Here is a 24,127-nt window from a genome sequence, read left to right on the forward strand (position 1 = left end):
TCAAATGAGTTTGGGCTCTTTGCCCAGTTGCTACTGGATACAAACTAACAGCTTTCAATTGACGGTCACACCTAAAGGCCCCAAGAAGATTTTGGGAAATGGCACCTTAGTGATAGAATACCACACTAAATTACACATCACCATTTGCTAATTTTGCTTTTGAAGGTGACAACAAATCGAGTGCCGACTAAGCCCAGTACATACTACCAGACTAACTGAACTATGCCAAATATTTTATTATATATGCATAGATTGGTGTTACACCATTGACATCATAATGTGAGGAAAAACCACTTCAGTAAAATTGTTACAGTATTACAGCACCATTTCAATGAAAAACTAGTTAAGAATGATATGATTTTATAGATTGAATACACACGAGTAAAATGTTACTGCTACCTTAAAAAGCTCCTGTTAAATTTATAAGAGGTAGTTGAGACATTAATGATGAATATTGTAAACTGATAAGCATTCAGCCCAACATAGTAGTCATTTGCAATGTGGAGGCTGAAGAAAACTCCAATGATATGGTGACATAGAGGCTCTGGAAATAATTTGAAGTGTCACTAGATTTAAACAAAGAATAAAAGCCTTTAGTTATCATGATAGAGAGCTGGGCCCTTTATTCTAGAAAAGCATAAACTTCACTCTCTCAGGCACTTAAGTGGCCAAAGGCAGTCCTTCCCCAGGATCAAGGACTTCAGGGACGGACATCCCAAGAGCTGGTCAGCCAATCAGAGACCAGCAGCTGTCCATTGCAGGCAGTGCCAGTGATAGCAGTGGCTGCTGCCGGCAATGCACCCTGGAAGAGGCCTGGGATTGCCGAGGTTGAATACCAGCTGCAGTGGGATAAGGTCCTTAATTGGCAGTAGGTTGGGAAGGCCATCTACAGGCTTCAGGGAAGAGGCAAGAAAACAGAGACCCCAACAGGCAAGCTACTGCCTGATTTACTGCCCCCACCCCTCCGAGCCTCCAAACTCATCTCAGGGGAGGGCATTAAATTCGGCCATTTGTCTCCGTGGACATATAAGTTTAAGTAGATAAGTTAGGGAAAGGGAGGTGTCATCTGTACAAGCCATTGAATTAGGTCAGATCTGATCAGAGATTTTTAGCTATATCGAGTTATTAATGTTTAAAACAAGTTTCTGGTTCATGTGGTGAGTGCAAATTTGCTACAACATTTGAAAGGGGTGCTGTCTCTGGCTAATGTATGTAGAAGATGTGACACATGTAGCAGTCTCAAAATCACAACAATCTGTTTTTAAAACCTTTTTTAAAAATAAATTTTTTGAAGATGGAAATGGATGTTTTCTGCAAACTGGGGCAGGATCTTTGGCTTGGCGAGCGGGGGTGGGGCCTGCTTGCTGAGGCGTAAAATGACACGTGGTGACGTCGGGCGTGCGTTCAGACATCACCACGCGTCATTTAGATTTTCAGTTTGGCGGGCACGCAGCCGGATTGGCTGCGCACCCGCCAAACTGTCAAAGGCCTATTAAGGCCATTTAAAAAGCCAATAAAGCAATTAGCTTAAGGTTGGCGGGCAGGTGAAGAGCCCAGGTGGCCTTTGCATTTTTCATGGAACCTCATCCACAGGTGGGATGAGGTTTCATGAACGTTTTTAAAGTGTTTTAAAACCTTTAATAAAATTAATGGACATGTCCCAGCTCATGTGACAGTTTCACATGAAGGGACATGTCCTTAAAATTTTTTTTTACCTTTAATCAATGTTTTATAAGTGAAAGTAATCTCCTTGAGGCACTCCCCGACTCAGACTCAGGCAATCCCCCCACTCCGCTCAGCGCTTCCGGGTGCACGTCACGCGCCCACGTAAAATGGCGGCACCCAGCCGATCAGGGGCACCGATTGGCTGCACAAACCCCCCCCCCACAATGACGGGGAGAAAATTCTCCCCGAGATTTTAATATTATGATTTTTTTAGTTGCAGAATTGAGCTTCAACTAGTGTTTGTCCCATTGAATAATAAGTGGGGAGTCAGTGATAAAGCTGTGACTATAACATAATCTATGTAATATAGGCCCCATATATTTTTAAATTAGAAAATAGAAATTTTATTTTCATAATTGAAGTGTTTTCAAGTGCTGTGCCTTCTGATTTACAGTGACAGACATGATCGTGAGCCTTTATTCTGATAATGTAACTGCCGAGCTTTCAAAAGCTTTCATCTTAGTGAGTTGCACAGCTGCATATAGTGGAGCCTCAGGGAACATGTATAAAGTCTAAATTCATATTTCAACGTTTGCATACATGTTATATTGTTGGTACTAACCGATCTATGTATGCTGATTTATCCACAATTCAAGCAGCTGCCCCAAATGCGTTGCTGTTTAAATCCCACAAAGGTCAGGAGCAATTAAATGATCCTGCACCAGTGGCACAGGGCTTCATCAGGAATTCAGTGTGGAGATCAACAGTCCCCATACAGAACTTTCTAACCATTGTGGGTGAATTCATAAAATCCACCCATGTAAGTACAATAGAGGATCGCAATGCCTGTAAATTGAGGCTGCAGGTTAAAAACCTTGGTGCACTCATGATGCTTACTGGCCTTGGGAGGAGGGGGGGTGCGGGGGCGGTGGGAGCAGGGAGGAAAGGCAGAGCTGTCTGAGACTTGCAACAAATTCACAGAACTTAGCACACCCAGTCTGGCACAGGAACAATGATTTCAGCACAGTTACCAGCAGCATTACTAATAGTCTTGACAAAATTGTTCAGTAAACAGACAAATTTCTTTTGAGAAAAGATTAAACCTGTTCAAATTCAAAATATACACCAGGGTTTTCCTGGGGGTTGTAGGGCTGTTGGGTGGGGGTGGTGGGGGGGGTGGCGGGGGAGGGATGGTTGGGATTGCTGTCCCCTCCTGAATGGGTGCTATGGCTTCAGTACAAACCCAGGATACACCACCTAAATGGCTTCTGAGCAGCACAGCCCAGAAGGAGATTCTCAGCAATAGATAATAGTCAGAGTGCAAACCTGTTAAAATAGAAAAACTCTGTTAAAACTCAGTCTGAATGATGCATGTAACAAAGTACTATAGACCCTTTCATATTGCAACCAGAATGCAACAAGCAAGGAAGATCACATAAAAATAACTGGACATGCACTTCACGTCCTAATCCTTTTGCACGACACAGCACCATGTTCATTGCAATAGGAACTTTGTTGTTGTCCACAAGCAATTCCGTTGTAATGGCTACTGTTTCCATCTGGATTCTCTTCACTCTGTAAAGCCTCAGTAACGTGGAGCTCATTTATGCTGCTGTTGTTCAGTTCAGAAATGCTGGCTTGAAGAGGCTGTTTTAAAACACAATCAGAAAATCAATGAACAAACAGATTTTTCTCCTTCACCACTCACTCATGGCAAAAAATATGTTCAACAGTGACACAAAGAAAGGAAAATTTGCCACACCCTCAACTTTTTAATGCCTTGGGTGAATGAGTTAATTGGCCAACCAAACTCTAACTACATGCCTTCCTATGTTCTCACCTATTGTACAGCTAACAAACTTAAAACACATTAACTATTTACATAATAACTATTTACAGGTCAAGTCTCTCAGGAGGCCTCATTTGACGGGTTCAGTGTCGTAGCCCAACAACCTCGGCTGGTGTTTCCGAGACCTCCTTTTCAGGGGCAGTTGCCCACTATGTCCCTCAGTGGATGATTTCACCATCTTCCAGGTGCAGACACATTCACTCCTGTTGCCCCTCCCCTCCAAGCTGAAATAGATAAAGGGCAACAAGCACAAAGTAATACAGCGATGAGCTACATGATGTGAGGAGAGAGAGGTAAAGGGAAAAAAAAATCTTTGTTTTTCTTTCTAAGGACTGTCAATAATTTCTCTTTTTCGTCATGTGTGTCTTTTTCTTGGGAGCACTGACCCATATTTCTGTCTTCTCTTTAATTTCGCTGTTGACTGGACTAGACTCAGGCACGAGCTGAACGTGAACGTGCTCAGTAATTGGGTTTTCCGACAGCTCTTCCGAGAATTCAGGGCTTTCTGGCTTTAAAACTTCAGGCTTTTACGCAGCTGCTGCTTCAGCCCTTCTAATTCTTTCCTATTCTCATTAATAGTTTCCTGGAGAATCGCATATCATTGCCCCTTCTCAGCTAATTTGTTCCTTAACTCGGCCAGAGACAGGCTTACTTCCTTTTCTTCTCCATATCTTCTCTGTGGCAAAATTGGGAGTAGATTGAATTTTGTAATGCACGAAAGTCCTTTAATAGGTTTTCCATTTTCTTTCGAAGGATGCTGACGTCAGTTTGAACTCTGTCCCAGTGTAACACTTCTACAGGCTCCTCCCGTTGGGTCTTTGCGGACTCATTTTTTCTTGCACCATTTGTGGTTTCGAATTGGGAACTTAGTGGGCCCTCAAGTTTTATCCCTCCCAGCCAGTTCCTTCCGAGGAGACTCAATCCCCTGCCTGACATTACAAATAAGGGTAATTTTGCAGACTGTTCCTCAAACTGCACCTTGACTTGACATACCCCTTTCACATTTATTTCTTTGCCTGTGTATGTCCTCAGCTTTGTGTCCGAAAATTCTAACTTCAAAGGATGGGTTCCTTTACTCTGATATCTAAATGTATGCTCTCAAATAACGGACATCAATGCTCCAGTATCAACTTCCATCTTAATGTGTTGTCCGTTAACTGTAACAGCTACTTGGATTGAATCTATCTCTTTGGCTTGGAAAATACATTTTTCTTACTTTGAGCGCACCCCAGCTTGGGAGAAACATTTCAGCACCTCCTCCAAATTAGCTAAGTGTACTTCGTCAGTTTGTCTATTGACTAAGATATAATCCAGATAAACAATGACATGGGGCAGTCCCTGAAGCAGATTTTCCATGGTACGCTGGAAAATAGCACACGCCGATGAGACCCCAAAGGGTAGTTGAGTATGTTGATACAATCCCGATGTGTATTGATGGTCACGAATTTCCTGGAGCCTTCTTCCAACTCTACCTGTTGGTAGGCATGGCCCATGTCGTGTTTTGGATATGTGATGCCCCCTGCCAATTTCGAATATAATTTGTCAATCTTTGGTATTGGGTGTCTATCAAGTTTGGCCACTTTGTTTACAGTTAACTTATAGTCACCGCATAAGCGAATACCTTGGCCTGGCTTCAGTAGGTGTACTATGGGTGCTGCCCACTTGGAAAATTGCACCAGTTGTAAGATACCCAACTTTTCCAGCCTGTTTATCTTGGTCTCGACCTTGTCCGGTAGAGCATAAGGGACTGGTCTGGCTCTGATAAATCTGGGGGTTGCGTTAGGGTCTACGTGGATTTTGACTTGTAGCTCATGAATCCTTCCTAGCTTGTCACTGAAAATGGAAGCGTACTTTTGTAACAATTCCTGTAAGTTTCTCATTCTGATTTGAAAAATCTCAGCCCATTGCAATTTAAACCTTTTTGAGCCAGCGCGACCAATTAAGCTGGGGCCCACCCAGCTACTACTGTAAGGGGTAAATTTGCAGACTGATCCCCATACTCAACATATCCTTTCCACTCTTATTTCTTTGCTCATATATTTTTAATTTAGTGTCCGATTATTCTAAACTTAAAGGGATGTACTCCTTTATTCAAGTGTCTGAGCGTTTGTTCTCCTATGACAGGCATTGATGCCCCAATATTGACCTCCATTTTGATGGGTTGTTCATTGACTCTAATGACTACCTGGATTGGCTCAGTTCTACCCACTTTCAGACTGTATAATGAATAGATGTCAGATTCTGTTTCCTCTGGTTCTTCAATGAGACAGGTTTTATGATTTCTACCTTTGTTTTTAAAATGCTGTCTCAGCTTATCTTGACAGTGCCACATTATATGACCATTGTGGTGGCAGAAAAAGCATTCAATATTTCTGAACTGTCGATCACCTGCAGGCTGCCTAGATGCATTTCTCTCATTAATGTTGTGGGATTTCACTGTAGTACTGTTGTTCTTCAACGGTCTGTACATAGAGGGCATTCCCCACCTTTCTGCGGAATCCGACGTTTTCGTGCCTTTTGTTATCGGCCCTTCCCACCCGACAAGATGGACGGTGCCATTTTGTGCATCTTTTATTGCCTCCGAGTCTCTAACAGCACTCTCCATGGCTGTTACCAATTCTAATGCCTTACTGAAGTCTAGATTAGTTTCAGATAGCAATCGCTTTTAAATAGCATCGTCCCTAAATCCACACATTAATCAGTCTCTCAACATGTCATTAATTGAAGCTCCGAATTCACAATATTCCATTAATTCCCTTAAAGCAGCTACATAGCCAGCGAATGTCTCTCCTGGAAGCCTATTCCTTGAACTGAATTTAAAACGCTGCTTAGTGACTGAGGGCTTTGGCTTCAGGTAGTTTCTTTACCATGTTTACTAACTCATCGAAAGTCTGTATCAGGGGTGTTAGGTGACGTGAGGCTGTGGATCAGCCCATATGTTTTGCTCCCGCATGTGGACAAAAGAATCGCCCTCTTCTTGTCCTCCCCCATGATGTTGTTAGCGGTAAAGAAGAACGCTAGGTGTTCAACGTAATGAGACCAGTCATCGGAAATGGGGTTGAATGGTTCAAGATGCCCAAACTGTGGCATACTCGATGACTAAGGAGACTGTGCTTTCAAACAGATTTCAAGATAGTGGTGAGGTAACGTAGCTGGTTTACCGCGGCTTTCTTGATTGCCGTCAATTGATTCGATTTATCTTCATCACCATTTTCATGTTTTTGGTTATCAGGTTTGCTTTGTCCGGTGAATGTTAGCTGTGCCCTTGATATTAGCACATTAGTTGGTGCTTGAAACAATACAGGCAGAGTAAACAAACACTGGTAGTTTATTGGAACTAAGACCAGAGCACTAAGACCATGTGTGCTTCTTCAATCACCTCCAGCTTTAGACTTCCAGTTACCCAAGAAGCTGCTGCTGTGTAGCGATTGGTCAATACAGTCACATGGTCAACTAACTACATTCTCTTTTAAGGTACATAGCACTCCACTTTACCACACTGACCCTGGACAATGAGATATCATTCAGAATCATAACTAACCCTGGACAGTGAGATATCACTGAGAATGATAACTGACCCTGGACAGTGAGATATCACCGAGAATCATAACTGACCTTGGACCATCAGATATCACCGAGAATCATAATTGACCCTGCACAGTGAGTGTTGTGTTCTCACCGGCCATCCACAAGTGCTCAATCTTGTTGTAGGGGTGGATGGGTGGCTGTAATTGCTTGTGGGAGATGTTGTTTGAGTCTAAACAGATGTAGCTGATTTAGCCCTTACCAAGCTCAGAGGTGTAGAAGCCAATTTCAGTTCCCTCACCAGTGTCCTGACTGACATCACAGAGCAATGACTGAACTTGGAAGGCTTCTTGGTTTTCAATGGCTCAGCATCAGACCACATGATCTACGATACGTATGATAGGATTTAATTTTGTCCATGCACTAAATTTAGTGTACCACACATACTTATGTTAAATTCCTAACCGTGTTAGGAATTTAAACCCTTGTAATTGGGATAATCCAAATCTGCGCGCAGAATACATGGGATTCTAAACTTCACTTGGCTTATGCGGTTGTGTTTTGTTTTTTGGAAGCAAGATTGAAAGTGATTAACCTGGACCCAGTCTCAACTCTAATGCTATCCTTTTCCTTAAATTCTCATTGTATGTGAATACCCAAGAAGATTTTCTTAATGAAAATAGGAACTCGCGTGCCTTTCTCTTACTGCCACTGAGTGTCAAGGGTACTCCATTGTCCACCGGCTTTGATTCCTCATTTGGAACTCCCACCCCGGTTCCTTTTTCGAGATCTATAAACGTAAACAAAAAAAGGTTGCTAATTTACAAATGTACCACAAAAGGACAGGGAGATGAGTTGCTCTATTAAGCCTGGTTCATCCTAATATGGTGCATTCCACTCATTTCCTGGCAGAGGCAAAACAAAGAGGAAATAACTGTAGATCAATCTAGGAAACAGCTATGGGAACTTTCTCTCTGACTGAGGCGAACGAAATGAACTTCCAGAGAATATGCAGACTGATAACACCAGTATCAGTTAATCTACCTTCCTTCTGTGACACAAGAAGATTTCTTGTTGCCAGGGCTGGAAAATTGCAGTTATGAAGAAAGATTGGATAGGCTAGGGTTGTTTCCCTTATTAACAGAGAAGGCCCAGGGGTGACCTAATTGAGATGTACAAAATTATGAGGGGCCTAGATAGGGTAGACAGGGAGGACCAGGGGACATAGATTTAAGGTGATTGGTAGAAAGATTAGAGGGAATGTGACGAAAAACTTTTTCACCCAGAGGGTAGTGGGTGTCTTGAATTCACGGCCTGAATTGTTGGTTGAGGCTGAAACACAACTCATTTAAAAAGGTACCTGGATATGCATCTGAATTGTTGTAACCTGCAAGGCTACGGACCAGGTGCTGGGAAGTGGGATTAAAAATGAGCGGCCAGTTTCTTTCTTCGGCCAATGCAGACAGGATGCGTTGAATGGCCACTTTCTGCACTGTAACCTTTCTATGGTTCTTAACAACTCAGAGACTTGTAACACTCTTCTGAAGGCCTTTAGTGCAGTGAGTCCACACTCCTAATACTCAAAGTGTTGCAGGGATTGATGACTTTCTGTTAAAAGAAGTATTTCCTGGTACCTAACCAAACCATGTTTTTGCAAATTTTACTAATAACCTTTGGTCCTCCCTTGCCTAACTCTCTGGAATAACCTCTCCACTTTGTTAAAATAATGAAGGGATTGAATTTCATCAATCTCTTTCACATCTCTTTGAGCTCTACACTTTTCCAATGCAAGAAGTTTCAGGTCACCAAGTCTATTCTGGTAACTAAGGACACTTTAACTACTACTTGGTCCTCCTCTGAACATCTTCCAGGGCCTCTATGGCCACACCATGTGGGGGCAATAACTGGACACAGTTGGCTGGATTTTACCAGCTCTTTGGTGGTGGGCTGGGAGGAGGGAGGGCTCATAATATGGCGGAGGAAGGTATTGGGAGGGGAGCCTGATGTCTGCCCTCTGCCATGGTATATTGTCAGTGGCGGGAACCTCAGTGCTGTGGCTGCCGCTGGATGGTCAATTGAGGCAATTTACTGGCGTCAGGAGGGGCCACCACAGTGTGGGGAGACGCTGGGTAATCCTCAATTGGATGACACTGCCAGTAAAAAGTCCAGTATTGTAAATGTGGCCGGACCAAGCCTCATACCTGGTCAGAAATATACTACCAGTTTTATATTTATTTGCCCTAGTTATGCATCCCATTAATACTTTTGCAATAGTCTTATGACATTGATCATGGAGACTAAGATTCTAATTTTCCATGAAGGAATTCCCAAATATATATCATACCCCGACAGTCTCATCCAAATTCTTAAATAGAGATGGTGAAGGGCAATGAACATTATTTAGGTCCCAGTGGTGACTTCTCCTCAAGTAGAACCATTACTGTTCTAACTAACCTCTATCTACACAAATGTAAACAATTGCTATCCAACCAAATATCTGTCTGCCAATCCCATTGACACAACCTTACTTGGTATCCTTTTGTGTCGCACTTTATCAAAGGCTTTTGAAAAATCCAAGTACACATTCTGCTTATACATTAGAAAGCTGTTATTTATTTCAGGGTTTCTTCCATTACAGTTTAAGCATTTTCTTTTATCTCATGTTGCAACTTTGAACCTCGACTTATATTAATTCAAACTTTTATGCATGACTTCTATGAATCGGCGATCACGTGCTCCACAGGACTGCAGAATAAAACCAGGAATGCTGTTTTGAAGTAATACCCATAATAATGCATGCTTAAGTAGTTTTTATTATCACTTTTGCTGTATTTTTGTGCTGATGATGGAACATAGTGCTGGCAATGGAACATCTTCCCTTTGGGGCATTCAGCGTCAACTAGGTCAAGTAGGGCAAAAGTTAAATGAATGAACCTCCTCTGCCTCGAAAATGTGTTTTAACACCCAATGTCACAACATCACCCCAGTATATTCAAAAAGGGAGGGAGACAAAAAAGACAGGTAACTATAGGCCAGTTAGCTTAACATCTGTCTTTGGGAAAATATTGAAGTCTATTATAAAGGATGCAATAGCAGAGCATTTAGAAATACATAACCTAATCAAGCAGGGTCAGCATGGCTTCATGAAGGGGAAATCATGCCTAACAAATCTATTAGAATTCTTTGAGAAGGTAACAAGCAGAATAGATAAAGGGGAACCAGTAGATGTAATATATTTGGATTTCCAAAATACGTTCGATAAGATACCGCACATAAGGCTACTTAATAAGATAAGAGCCCATGGTGTTGGGGGGAGTATATTAGCATGGACAGAGGATTGGCCAACTAATAGAAGACAGAGAGTTGGGATAAGGGAGGCATTTTCGGGATGGCAGCCTGTAACTAGTGGAGTGCCACAGGGATCAGTGCTGGGGCCTCAATTATTTACAATATATATTAATGACTTAGGTGAGGGAAGTGAATGTACTATAGCCAAGTTTGCAGATGACACAAAAATAGTTGGGAAGACAAGTGGTGAGGATGACATAAGGAGTCTACAGAGGGATATAGACAGGTTAAGTGAATGGGCAAATATTTGGCAGATGGCATATAATGTGGGAAAATGTAACGTTATGCACTTTAGCAGAAAGAATAGAGGAGCTGAATATTATTTAAATGGAGAAAAGCTGCAGAAAGCTGCAGCACAGAGGGATTTGGGAGTCCTTGTGCATGAATCCCAAAAAGCTAACATACAAGTTCAGCAGGTAATAGGGAAGGCAAATGGAATGTTGGCCTTTATTTCAAAAGGAATGGAGTATAAAAATGCTTGCTAAAACTATACAAGGCACTAGTTAGACCACATTAGAAGGAAAGATCTACTGGCATTGGAGGCAGTCCAGAGAAGGTTCACTAGGTTGATCATGGGTATGGAGGGATTTTCTTATGAGGAGAGGTTGAGTTGGTTGTGCCTGCACTCATTGGAGTTTAGAAGAATGAGGGGCGATCTTATTGAAACATATAAAATTCTTAGGGGGCTTGACAGGGTAGAAGCTGAGAGGTTGTTTCCCCTTATGGGAGAGTCTAGGACCAGAGGGCATAATCTCAGAGTAAGGGGGTGCCCATTTAAAACAGATATGAGGAGGAATTTCTTCTCAGAGGGTAGTGAATCTGTGGAATTCTTTACTGCAGAGAGCTGTAGAGGCTGGGTCGTTACGTATATTCAAGGCTGAGATAGACAGATTTAATCAGTAGGGGAATCAAGGGTTATGGGGAAAAGGCAGGAAAGTGGAGTTGAGGATTATCAGATCAGCCATGATCTCATTGAACGACAGTGCAGACTCGATGGGCCGAATGGCCTACTTCTGCTCCTACGTCTTATGGTCTTATGTGGCGTTATCATTTCCCACAATAACGATCCTTATGGTCTCTCTGAGTGAGACTCCCAGTTCAGTGTTTCTTTGGGCCCACATCCACCAGGGATTGAATTGACCACTGCCCAAACTCATTTTACATTTGGTACTTACAGTCTGAAATGGGAGATTTGCATCCATCATTTGCACCAGATTTAGATACAGATGTCAGATTATATTAGGCCAGTATCTTAACCCCACTAAATCACCCAGTCCTTTCTTGGTAAGGTTTTTAAAATACAGAAATATTTAGAACCAAGGGTGTTATGGAGCACAGTCCTCCACAAGAATGAAATGGGTACACCTGTCATAATGTGGAAAAGGGTAGAGTTTGCATCAAAGTCAGGTAGGCATATAATACTCAAGGATGAGCAGTCACCATCAATAGGAAGAGGGGAGAACTCAGTTATTAGCTTGTACCCCATTTCCCATCCAGGTCTTAGAGCAAAGGGAAGTTAGGCAGACATGAGCTGGAACAGAGGGCATCGTGCTGGAATACGAGTGCTACCCTTTGTGAGACCGACTTTATACACAGTGGACTGGATATCGATCTGGGCTTACTTACACTCTTGATAGTATTTTTGGTGTTTGCGGTTCAATCTGGAACAAAGAAAATGTTGCTCATAAAAATGGGATCAAAACCAATTGGAGCAGTTTTCAAAATATGATGACCCTGAATTTCAACAAACAGAATGCATCAGTGTGGGTGGGAGCCGTCAGTAGTTGATCTGCCCCTTTACAGTGTATTAGTTAACGACACTGGTTCATTTTCCTATAGTGTAGCATACCTGAGAGAATTCCATCTATTTTCTCTACCACAAACTTGGCATTCTCCATAGTAAAACACATTGGTGGTTTGAATTTCAGAACGTTCCGATGGGGCCCGTCAGCACTCAACAATACATTTTGTTCCTTAAGCCTGTGGGAGTGAAAGAAAAAGGATTATTGCATTGACCAAGGAGCGACTTTCTCTTTGTAGCCTTGTTTCCAGCTGTAATAGCCTTGTCCCTAGCAAAACCTTCACTCTCTTCGATCTCAGCCATACTGTCCTCCCTTGTACGTCCAATTTCCTTCCCTCAAATCCAAGGAACACCCAACGGGTCTAGCCGTCTGATCTCCCACCCCGGCACAAGCAGTGAGTTACAGCAGGGTTCCCTTTTGGCACCTGAAACTTGCTAGCGTCACTGAAACAGGGAGTAGAACCTGAATTTGGTTTGGGCCTTACTCCAGCACAAATGGACATGTGGAGTAGCATCTCCATTAACTTTGCACCCAGAGAGGTGGGAAAATATTCCCAGGATCCAGACTCCAAGACACCCATTGACTGTTTCAAAATATCAGCTCAATCTATTGGCAAACAACATTCTGGATTGAGGGCCAAAGTATGAATTGAAATTATCGATCAGTGCTGCTGACATCTGAAACAAGAATCTATCTTTCAAGTGCACACTGACCTTCTGTGCCTTTCAAATCTTTGCTGTTTAATTTCACACTTCCAGGCCTTGTGACTTTGTCACCTCTGGTTTTTCAATTAACAGTCACAAAAACAAAGGGTTTTGGATGCCTGCTCACTCTTTACCTGTAGATTATATATTGTGCTTCTGCCATGGCTGGTGTTCTCTTCTTACGATCTTTAACCAGGTCAATTCCAATAAACAATCCTACACCTCTGCAGTGAAAGAAATATTAAGCTTATTAAAGAAACAGAATGTTTAACCGCATCCTCAAGACCAGGGCCTGAATTTTTTGCTCATGGGGTGCGTGTGATTGGCGGGCCCAGGAGTGGCTGGGAAAGGGGCTCCCAACTGCAATTGGGCCCCGACCACGATTTCATACTGGCTGGCCAATTAACGCTCAGCGTTGCCAGGGTGGGGGGCGGGAAGAGGGCGGGCGACGACATCACCGCGGACGCGGGTAAGCACTGCGGGAGAGCGCCCTGAAGGCAGACAGCTGCAGGCCTGCAAATAATGAAATAAAACATATAAAAAAAATGGCCATGCAGCACAATCAGGCACCTGAAAGCATACCTCAAAAATGCTGTCCACAGGTATTTATTTTCATTTTATTTCCTAACGGAGATTTCATCCCTCCCTTGGATGAGGTTTCATGAAAAACGTAAAGGCCGCCTGGCCAATTTGCCCATCCGCCAAACGTAAGGATGGACGGGCCATGAATTGCAGACAATCGCACCGTTAATGGGCTTAACTGCCCACTTAATTGTTGGCGGGTATGCTTCCGACTTTTGCGTGTGCTTGCCAAGCAAAATGTCGCGCAAGTGCGCAATGATATCGGGATGCTTGCCCAACGTCATTTCATGCGATTTTATGTCCGATCGGGTCACCTGCCTGTGGGATGTAAAATTCTGCCCTAGATCCATCAGTCATTTACAGTCTTCGGGAATTGTACAGAATCTCCCCCCTTGGGGCAGCGAAGCCCGTAAGGTAATGGTGATAGTTGGAAACTGATCACCACAGTCCCAGGACATAGCTGTAGAAGTTCCTCAGGGCACTCTAGGCCCAGCCACCCTCAGCTTCCTCACTGATCTTCCCTCAGTTAGAAAGCCAGGAGTGGGGTTGCACACTATCGATTCCAGTGCTCAGATGCATTCACAACTCCTCGGATGATGAAGCAGTCCAGGTTGGCCCCACAACAGGCTAACATCCAGACTTGGTATTGTAAATGCCAAATAATAGCTATGCCACTTAAAACCACCTCCTACCAAAGAAGCCCAGCCACTTCTCCCTTGCCTTCAGCAGCACCACCCTCACTTCAATCAATGCAGCAATGGCTTAGGCATCCCACTGACCTGAAGTCTAATTGAATATCCCATCAAGAATGTAGCTACAAGAACAGGGCAGAAGCTAGGTACTTTGCAATAAGTGATTTCTTGATTCCTTAAAGCTACCATCTACAAGGATCTAATCAGAAGATTTGATGGAATAATTGGCTGGTCTGGATGGGCTCGGTTCCACTTAAGTAGCTGGACAGCATCCAGGACAGAGCAAAAACAAAAATACCTGGAAAAATTCAGCAGGTCTGACAGCATCTGCGGAGAGGGATACAGTTGACGTTTCGAGTCCATGTGACCCTTCATAAGAACTAAGACATATAGAAATGAGATAAAATATAAGCTGGTAGAGGGGGGTGGGTGGGACAGGTAGAGCTTGATAGGGGGCCACTGATAGGTGGAGGCCAAGAAAAGATTGCCATAGATGTCATAGACAGAAGGATAAAGGGGTGTTGACGGTGGTGATATTATCTAAGGAATGTGCTAATGGGGACATAAAGGATAGCAAGCAGGACAAGCTAGTAGCAGACGGCCCTAGTGGGGGTGGGTGGGGGGAAGGGATCGACATGGGCTAAAAGGTAGAGATAAAACAATAGATCAAAATAAATTTAAAAATAGGTGGGAAAAGAAAAATGTACTTTTTAAAAAATTATAAATTATTGGAAAATTCCCCACCCCCACTAGGGCCACCTGCCACTAGCTTGTCCTGCTTGCTACCCTTTAAGTCCCCATTAGCACATTCCTTAGATAACATCACCACCGTCAACACCCCTTTGTCCTTTTGTCTATGACAGCTCTGGCAGTCTCTTCTTGGCCTCCACCTATCACAGGCCCCCTATCAAGCGCTACCTGTCCCACCCACCCCCCTCTACCAGCTTATATTTCATCTCATTTATATTTGTCTTAGTTCTGATGAAGGGTCATATGGACTCGAAACGTCAACTGTATCCCTCTCTGCAGATGCTATCCGACCTGCTGAGTTTTCCCAGGTATTTTTGTTTTTGTTCTAGATTTCCAGCATCCGCAGTATTTTGCTTTTATCCAGGACAGAGCAGTTCACTTCATTGGCCTGGCTGCTACTAGACTCAATATCGTCCACGGTCCAGCACATCACTTAGTGATGTGATTTGTTACATATGAAAAGGGTAGCTCAGTAACCAGCAACAATGGCCCCAGTGTTTATGGGGCGGTGGAGAACAAACAGGGGGAAGAGGGGTTGTGCAAGGGGAAGGGTGCAGTTTTCTAATTGGGAACCAGGAAGAATGGGTTCCCTCAGGTACAGGAAAATTTAATGGTTGGATGTGATTAACATTTTTTGCCTCAGTTTCCTGAGTGTGTGCAGCCTGATTAGTAGACAGTCTGTGAGGCGGGTAGGCCTTTAGCACCAGACTGCAGATGGGGAGGAAGTGAGAGATCAGAAAGACCGACTGGTGGGAGATTGTGGTAGGGAAGTGATTGGAAGGCGACCAATTGCAAGAGTAGTTTGGGCTGAGACTCGGGAAGCAAAGGTTGGGGAGGGGAAAACAGACTGGCCGAACTAAAATTTAAAATGGAGGTGAAACCTGAGGCAAGCAGCCTCATTAAAATATTCAAATGAGCTAATCTCCTCCTGGCAGTGGGTTGGTTGCCTCTCCCCATATTGCCCATTAAAACAAAAAGTGGATAGGGCTGAAGCAGGTTGGGGATGGGGTTTAGGATTTTTAACATTTTAGCATTCCACCTAACTCAAACCCTTTTTTCTGGGCGGGTTAAAATCACCCACTCGTTTCCATGAAACTATATGAAGAACCCTGCCACCAGTCACTGGCTGGATTATGTTAAGATTGCACCACAGTAATCTTCCATCTCTTATTTATCCTCTCTAATAGCGTTTAGATTTATTGACATACAGCTAACAATCTCGATTGGCTAAAACATTACCTGATATCTCCAATAAGCTGATGTTTGGCTTGTTGTTCTTTCAGTAAATCCATCAGGTAATTTCCTACTTTGGTTGCATTACCACGGAGATCCTCCTTCTCGATGATGTTCAGAACTGCCAGACCAATAGCGCATGAGACTGGGTTACCTCCAAACTGAGATATGTACAGGTAGGTTAGGGTGTGGAACTCTCCCCCTCAAAACCAAAATGGAATTTCAAATATACAAAAGCTTTTTCAAAATATTGACGTTAACAAATGCAAGTGATACCCACTTACAAATCTACAGCCATTCCCATAAAGCAGATAATTTAACTGCATGAGTACATGTCATAGCAAAAGCAACAAAAAGTACCTAACTGCTGGATTACTATGCTAAGCTTCATCTTTTAAAAGTCTTTCAGGGGTGTGAGCACCGCTGGCTAAGCCAGCATTTATTGCCCATCCCAAAATGCCCTTGTGAAGGTGGTGGTGAGCCACCTTCTTGAACCGCTGCAGTCCATGCGGTGTAGGTACACCCACAGTGCTGTTAGGGAGGGAGTTCCAGGATTTTGCCTCAGTGACAGTGAAGAAACGATGATATATTTCCAAGTCAGGATGGTGAATGGCTTAGAGGGGAACTTGCAGGGAGTGGTATTCCCATGCATCTGCTGCCCTTGTCCTTTGAGGTGGTAGAAGTTGCAGGCGTGGAAAGTGCTGTCTAAGGAGCCTTGATGAGTTGCTGCAGGGAATCTTGTAGATAGTACACACTGTTCGTTGGTGGTTGAGGGAGTGAATGTTGAAGGTGGTGGAATCAAGCGGCTGCTTTGTCCTGGATGGTGCCAAGCTTTTTGAGTGTTGTTGGAGCTGCACTCATCCAGGCAACTGGGAAGTATTCCATCATACTCCCGGCTTGTGCCTTGTAGATGGTGGAGAGGCTTTGGGGAGTCAGGAGGTGAGTTATTTGCCGCAGAATTCCCAGTCTCTGACCTGCTCTTGTAACCACAGTAATTATAAGGCTGATCCAGTTCAGTTTCTGGTCAATGGAAACCCCAGGATGTTGATAGTGGGAGATTCAGCGGTGGTAATGCCATTGAATGTCAAAGGGAGATGATTAGATTCTGTCTTGTTGGAGATGGTCATTGCCTGGCACTTGTGTGGCGCAAATGTTACTTACCACTTGTCATACCAAGCCTGGATATTGTCCAGGCCATGCTGCATATGGACACGCTCTGCTTCAGTATCTGAGGAGTCACAAGTGGTGCTGAATACTTTGCAACGATCAGTAAACATCCCCTCTGACCTTATGATGGAGGGAAGGTCATTGATGAAGCAGCTGAAGATGGTTGGGTCTAGGACACTACCCTGAGGGACTCCTGTAGTGATGTCCCAGGACTGAGATGATTGATCTCCAACAACCACAACCATCTTCCTTTGTGCTAGGTATGAGTGCAACCAGTGGTGAGTTTTCTCCTGGATTCCCATTGACCCCAGTCTTGCTAGGGCTCCTTGATGTCACACTTGGTCAAATGCTTTTTTAAAATTCATTCATGGGATGCGGGCATTGCTGGCTAGGCCAGTATTTATTAGCCATCCTTAATTGCCCTTAAGAAGATGGCGGTGAGCTGTTTTCTTGAACTGCTGCAGTCCCTGTGCTGTATGTACACCCACAGTGCTGTTACGGAGGGTGTTCCAGGATTTTGACCCAGCAACAGTGAAGGAACAACAATGTATTTCCAAGTCAGGATGGCATGTGGCTTGGAGGGGAACTTCCAGGCAGTGGTGTTCCCATGTGTCTGCTGCCCTTGTCACTCTAGATGGTAGTGACTGTGGGTTTGGAAGGTGCTGTCTAAGGAGGCTTGGTGAGTTCTTGCAGTGCATCTTGTAGATGGTACACACAGCTACCACTTTGCATTGGTGGTGGAGGGAATGAATGTTTGTGGATGGGGTGCCAGTCAAGCAGGCTGTTTTGTACTGGACGGTGCCAAACTTCGAGTGTTGTTGGAGCTACACTCATCCAGGCAAGGTGAGAGTATTCCATCACACTCCTGACTTATGCCTTGTAGATGGTGGACAGGCTTTGGGGAGTCAGGTGGTGAGTTACTCACTGCAGGATTCCTAGCCTCTGGCCTGCTCTTGTAGCCACAGTATTTATATGGCTAGTCCATTTCAGTGTCTGGTTAATAGTAACCCCAGGATGTTGATCATGGGGGATTCAGCAATGGTAATGACATTGATTGTCAAGGAGTGATGGTCAGAGTCCCTCTTGTTGGAGATGGTCATTGCCTGGCACTTGTGTGCCGCAAATGTTACTGCCTTGATGTCAAGAGCAGTCACTCACCTCACCTCGAGTCCAGCTATTTTGTCCATGCTTGGACCAAGTTTGTAATAAGGTCAGCTGAGTGGCCCGTCTGGACCCAAATTGAGCATCAGTAAGGTTATTGTGCTTGTTAGCACTGTCGATGACACCTTCCATCACTTTGCTGATGATTGAGGGTGACGGAAGGGGCAGTAATTGGCTGGGTTAGGTTTGTTCTGCTTTGTGTACAGGACATACCTGGGCAATTTTTCACATTGCTGGGTAGATGCAATTGTTGCAGCTGGCCAGGAATACCCTGGCAAGGGGCATGGTTAGTTCTGGAGCACAAGTCTTTAGTACTATTGTCAGAATGTGGCCAGGCCCATAGCCTTTGTAGTATCCAGTGTCTCCAGCTGCTTCCTGATATCACATGGAGTGCATCGAATTGACTGAAGACTGAGTGACTGGCATCTGTGATGCTGGAAACCTCCGGAGGAGGCTGAGATGGATCATCCACCTGGCACTTCTGGCTGAAGATGGTTGCAAATGCTTAAGCCTTGCCTTTTGCACTGAGGTGCTGGGCTCCCCCATTGGTGAGGGTGGGGGTATTTGTGGAGCCTCCTCCTCCAGTGAGTTGTTTAATTGTCCACTACAATTCACAACTGGGTGTGGCAGGACTGCAGAGCTTAGATCTGATCCGTTGTGGTTGTGGGATTGCTTAGCTCTGTCTATCACTTGCTGCTTATGCTGTTTGGCATGCAAGTAGTCCTGTGTTATAGCTTCACCAGGTTGACACCTCATTTTTAGGTATGCCTGGTGCTGCTCCTGGCATGCCCTCCTGCACTCTTCATTAAACCAGGGTTGATCCCCCAGCTTGATGGTAATGGTAGAGTGGGGAATATGCCAGGCCATGAGGTTACACATTGTGGTTGAATACAAACTTGCTGCTATTGATAGCCCACAGCGCCTCATGGATGCCCAGTCTTGAGTTGCTGGATCTGTTCGAAATCTATCCCATTTAGCCTGGTGGTAGTGCCACACAACACGATGGAGGGTATCCTAATGTGAAGACAGGGCTTTGTCTCCACAGGGACTGTGCGGTGGTCACTCCTACCGATACTGTCATGGACAGATGCATCCGCAACAGGTAGATTGCTGAGGACAAGGTCAAGTAGGTTTTTCCCTCTAGTTGGTTCCCTCACCACCTGCCGTAGACCCAGTCTAGCAGTTATGTCCTTTAGGACTCGGCCAGATTGGCTCAGTAGCAGCACTATTAAACACTCTTGGTGATGGACATTGAAGTCCTTTGCCCAGGGTATATTCTGAGCCCTTTCCATCCTCAGTGTTTCTTCCAAGTGATGTTCCACATGGAGGAGTACTGATTCATCAGCTGAGGGGTGGGGAGGTGTAGCAGTACGTGGTAATCAGCAGGAGGTTTCCTGGCCCACGTTTGACCTGACACCATGAGACTTCCTGGAGTCCAGAGTAAGTGTTGAGGACTCCCCTGGGCAACACCCTCCTGACTGTATACCACTATGCCTTCCCTCTGGTAGGTCTTTCTTGCTAGTAGAACAGGACATACCCAGAGATGGTGATGGTGGTGACTGGGACATTGTCTGCAAGGTATGATTCTGTGAGTATGTTTATGTCAGACTGTTGCTTGATTAGTCTGTGAGACAGCTCTCCCAATTTTGGCACAAGTCCCCAGGTATTATAAGAAGGACTTTGCAGGGTCAACAGGACTGGGCGTGTTGTCATTTCTGGTGCCTGGGTCGATGCTGGGTGGTCTGTCTGGTTTCATTCCTCATTGACTTTTCTGTAGTGGTTTGATACAACTGAGTGGCTTGTTAGGCCATTTAAGAGTAAATGACATTGATGTGGGTCTGGAGTCATATGTAGGCCAGGCCAGGCAAGGGCAGCAGATTTCCTTCCCTAAAGGACATTAGTGAACCAGATGGGTTTTTACAATAATCGACAATATTTATGGTCACTATTACCAAGACTGGCTTTTATTACCAGATTTATTAATTGAATTTAAATTCCATCAGCTGGGATTTGAACTTGTGTACCCATGGAATTAGCCTGGGCCTCTGGATTACTAGCCCAGTGACATTACCACTAAACCACCTCGAGAAACTCAACATTTACGGCACAGAAGGAGGACATTCAGTCCATCAAGTCTGTCGGTCAAGGAAGAGCTATCCAGCCTAATCCCAGTTTCCAGTTATTTGTCCATAGGTTATGGCAATTGGAGTGCGTATCTAAGCATATTTTAAGTGTGATAAGGTTTTCTGTCCACAACCCTTTCAGACAGTGAGTTACAGTCTGTATACAACCCTCTGGGTGAAAATATTTCTCCACAACTCCTCTCCAATCCTTCTACCAATTACTTTAAATTTATGTCTCTAGTTATTGACCTCTCAGCCAAGAGAATTAAGTCATCCCAATGCACTCTTTTCAGGTTTCTCATAATTTTAAGCATATCAATTAAATCTCCCTTCAGCCTCTTCTGTTCAAAAGAAACCAAACCCAACCTATCCAACCAAACCCAATCAATTAGTATTTGTTAATCATGGTTGTGGGGACACAGTGATGGGGAGACTACAATAAAGTGTATTGTGGTTTGTAAAATTATAGTTACTGCGCTTAAGACAGCGGAATATTGTGGTACTGAACTTTGACTTAAAGCTTTTAACTGCCAACCAAATTTACGAAACAGCAAAATAACAGGGTCTCAAAAGCCTGTACGCTTCCCCCCACCCCCAAGAGTAAAAGTTGGGATTTGTCTGTTGGTGACCTCCAGCACTGACTCTGCTAAAGTGTGCAGGGTCAAGGGCAATGACCTCATTTAAGTTTCAATGGTGGCACTTGTACCAGTGGGAGACCAGGAATCATAGCAGAAACTGGTTGCTCCTGGGTTGGTGACTGTGGGGAGCTGCCCAAAAGAAGTGTCAAAGAAAGGTCCCACCTCCCCTGACTAATGGACTTGTACACTTGCCTTCAATTGAATTGAATAGGTTGGGCCCTCCCTCATACACAAATCTCACAAAAATGAATTATTTTGGACAACAATTGTATTAAGTTAAGCTCATTTAACTTTCTGTGAAACCACAATTATGCTGGAACTAAGACAAAAATGCTTCATTTTGCCAACACAATATAGATGCATTTTTTTAAGCACGTGACCACGAGATGAGCTTCCAATCATATATCCGCATCATCACGAAGACCTAATTCTCCGCCTGACTCCAACTCTGACCTTAGCTCCCTACACTGTTCTAATGAAGCTCAGCATAAGTTCAAGGAACAATACCTCATCTTTCAATTAGGCAGTTTACAGCCTTCCAGTCTTGACAATGAGTTCAGCAATTTCAGATCACAACCTTTGCCCACTTTTTATTTCTGCATTTTTATTTTGTTTTTGGATAGCAGTCATTGGTGATGATTCTGCTTTCCAATTTGCACCTCCTCTAGACCTATCTTTTGCTTCTTTACACTACCATCTGCAATTGTCATGCACCATCATACCTCTTGTCACCTAATCACTCCTGCCTTCCAACTTACCACAGACCTTACAAAAACACCACACATTGCAGATGCTGGAAATCTGAAATAGAAACAAGAAAATACTAGAAATACTCAAAAAATTGGGAATGCTGATTGGTGAAAAGTCATTGACCTGAAATGTTAACTCCATTTCTTCCTCCAGATGCTGCCTGACCTGCTGAGTATTTCCAAAATTTTCTGTTTTTATTTCTACCAGAGCTTTGCTTTTGTTCTTTACCCTCTCCAATCTTTCACTGCCTCTGTATTTGCTTGAAACCTGTTTCATCTCTAACCGTTAAACCGGGTACATCTCTAACATTTTTCAGCTCTGATGAAACTGTTAGCTGTTTTTCTCTCCATAGGTGTTACCTAACCTGCTGAGTATTTCCATCGTTCTCTGCTTTCATTTCAGATAGCAGTTTAGAAAGTATTTTTTATTTTTGTGTTTCCATCACTAAGATCACCTATTTCCACCTCCATGACTTTGTCTAAATCCACCCCTGCCTCAGCTCATCTGCTGCTGAAACCCTCATCAATGCTTTTACCACTCCTAGACTTGTCTATTCCAACACGCTCAGGATCAGCCTCCCATATTCTACCTTCTGTACAACTTGAGGTCATCCAAAACTCTGCTGCTCATGTCCTAACTTCCACCAAGTCCTGTTCATGCATCAACTCTGTGCTTGCTGATCTAGATTAGCTCCCAGTTAAGCAATGCCTCGATTTTAAATTCTGATCCTTGTTTTCAAATTCCTCCAGAGCCCCATCTCTCCTATCACTCTAATCTCCTCCAGCCCTACAACCCTCAGATATTTGCACTTCTTTAATTGTGGCCTCTTCAGCATCCCCAGTTTGAATCGTTCCACCATTGGTGACCATGCCATTAGCTGCCAAGGACTGATACTCTGGAATTACTTTCCTAAATGTCTTCAACTGTTTCTTCATTCAAGACACTCCTTAAAACCTACCTCTTTGACTAAGCTCCACCCTATAGCTCCTAAAGTGTCTTGGTGTCAAACTGTGTTTGATATTACTCCTGAGAAGCACCTCACGACACTTTACTATGTTAAAGGTGCTAAATAAATGCAATTATTATTGTTGACTTAACAGCAAACACTTTTGGAATTAACTCAGCTGCACAACCAAGTACTGGGTGTTGGACATCAAATATAAGTTGGCTTGAGAACAATATTGAAAGAAGACTTGGGCCAGAATTGTCCAGTTCTACTGGCGGTGGGTGTCATGGCAGGCGTGAGCGGACAATATGGCAAGGCCAAAATAAAAACAAAAAGAAAAAAAAACAAAAAGAAAAAAAAAAATCGGTTTCACACTGTCATGAAGCCAGTCTGCCTTCGTCCACTCTGCCCGTCAATGCCAGGCCACGATGCCCACCATTCAATGTCAAGAACTTAATTTTAATGCATTTGCATCTCATTATTGTGCCCTCATGCCAGAATCACGTCAAATTTATCGCACACGTCAGTGAGACTTCAGAACGGCGTGATTCACAGCTGCCTTTAAAAGGCATGCGCCTGGCGAGCTGAACTCAGAAATGAGTGACACAACCTTGTTCATGAACATCGCCCATAGGACATCAAGGAAGAGGTGTTGTGCATTCAGAGGGGGCTCAGGCGAGTCACTTTTTCCCAGCTGGCTTTCAGTGTGGTGCTGGGGCAAGGGTTCCAAAGCGGGTGAGGCCAGGGGGTGGGGGGCAAGGCAGTACAGACTGAAGCAAGTATACAAATGCATGCTGGGAAATGGGGGGGGTGGTTTGGTTTGAGGGAAGCAGCCACGCACTTAAAATACTTGTCAAGAGTGAGCATTCTCCCACAGCTGACTCAGCAGCAGTTCCATTGACATGCTTGGATTTGGGCCTCAAGTTTTTCTGCCCACTCAAGCAACACAAAGGCACGAACATGCCACCAAATGCTCCAGAACTTTCCACCCCTTGAGCGCAGACTGCAAATTAATGGGCATTTTAGGGAATAGCAGAGCAATTGGCCAACTGGGCAAGTTGTACAATCCCCTTGTGAAAGGTGGACATGACGCAGTCACTGGTGGAGGTGCTCACAGCCCCTTGTAATGTCTTTATTAAGGTTTGGACAAATATCTCTCATGGTTCAAGCTAACAGTGCAGCCTTGCAGTGC

General features: G+C 44.0%; 1 protein-coding gene across 4 annotated transcripts in view; it reads right to left on the bottom strand.

Moving 5' to 3' along the window:
- Positions 1 to 212: 212 nt before the first annotated feature.
- Positions 213 to 24,127, bottom strand: part of etnppl (ethanolamine-phosphate phospho-lyase) — a 57,292-nt gene continuing 33,377 nt past the window's right edge. For 2 of the 4 annotated variants that reach the window (XM_078544793.1, XM_078544787.1), the window contains exons 9-13: positions 16,157 to 16,311; positions 13,028 to 13,117; positions 12,237 to 12,367; positions 7,735 to 7,829; positions 213 to 3,312 (exon numbers count right to left, since the gene is read on the bottom strand). In XM_078544793.1, the coding sequence (XP_078400919.1) occupies positions 3,124 to 3,312; positions 7,735 to 7,829; positions 12,237 to 12,367; positions 13,028 to 13,117; positions 16,157 to 16,311 (660 nt within the window). In that variant the 3' untranslated portion in view covers positions 213 to 3,123. Of the gene's footprint in view, positions 3,313 to 7,734; positions 7,830 to 9,207; positions 12,049 to 12,236; positions 12,368 to 13,027; positions 13,118 to 16,156; positions 16,312 to 24,127 lie in introns of those variants that run through there. The other 2 variants (XR_013576994.1, XM_078544796.1) reach the window with 2 other exon arrangements.

The sequence above is a fragment of the Cetorhinus maximus genome, chromosome 1 (assembly GCF_964194155.1).
Source record: "Cetorhinus maximus chromosome 1, sCetMax3.hap1.1, whole genome shotgun sequence".
Lineage (NCBI taxonomy): Eukaryota > Metazoa > Chordata > Chondrichthyes > Lamniformes > Cetorhinidae > Cetorhinus > Cetorhinus maximus.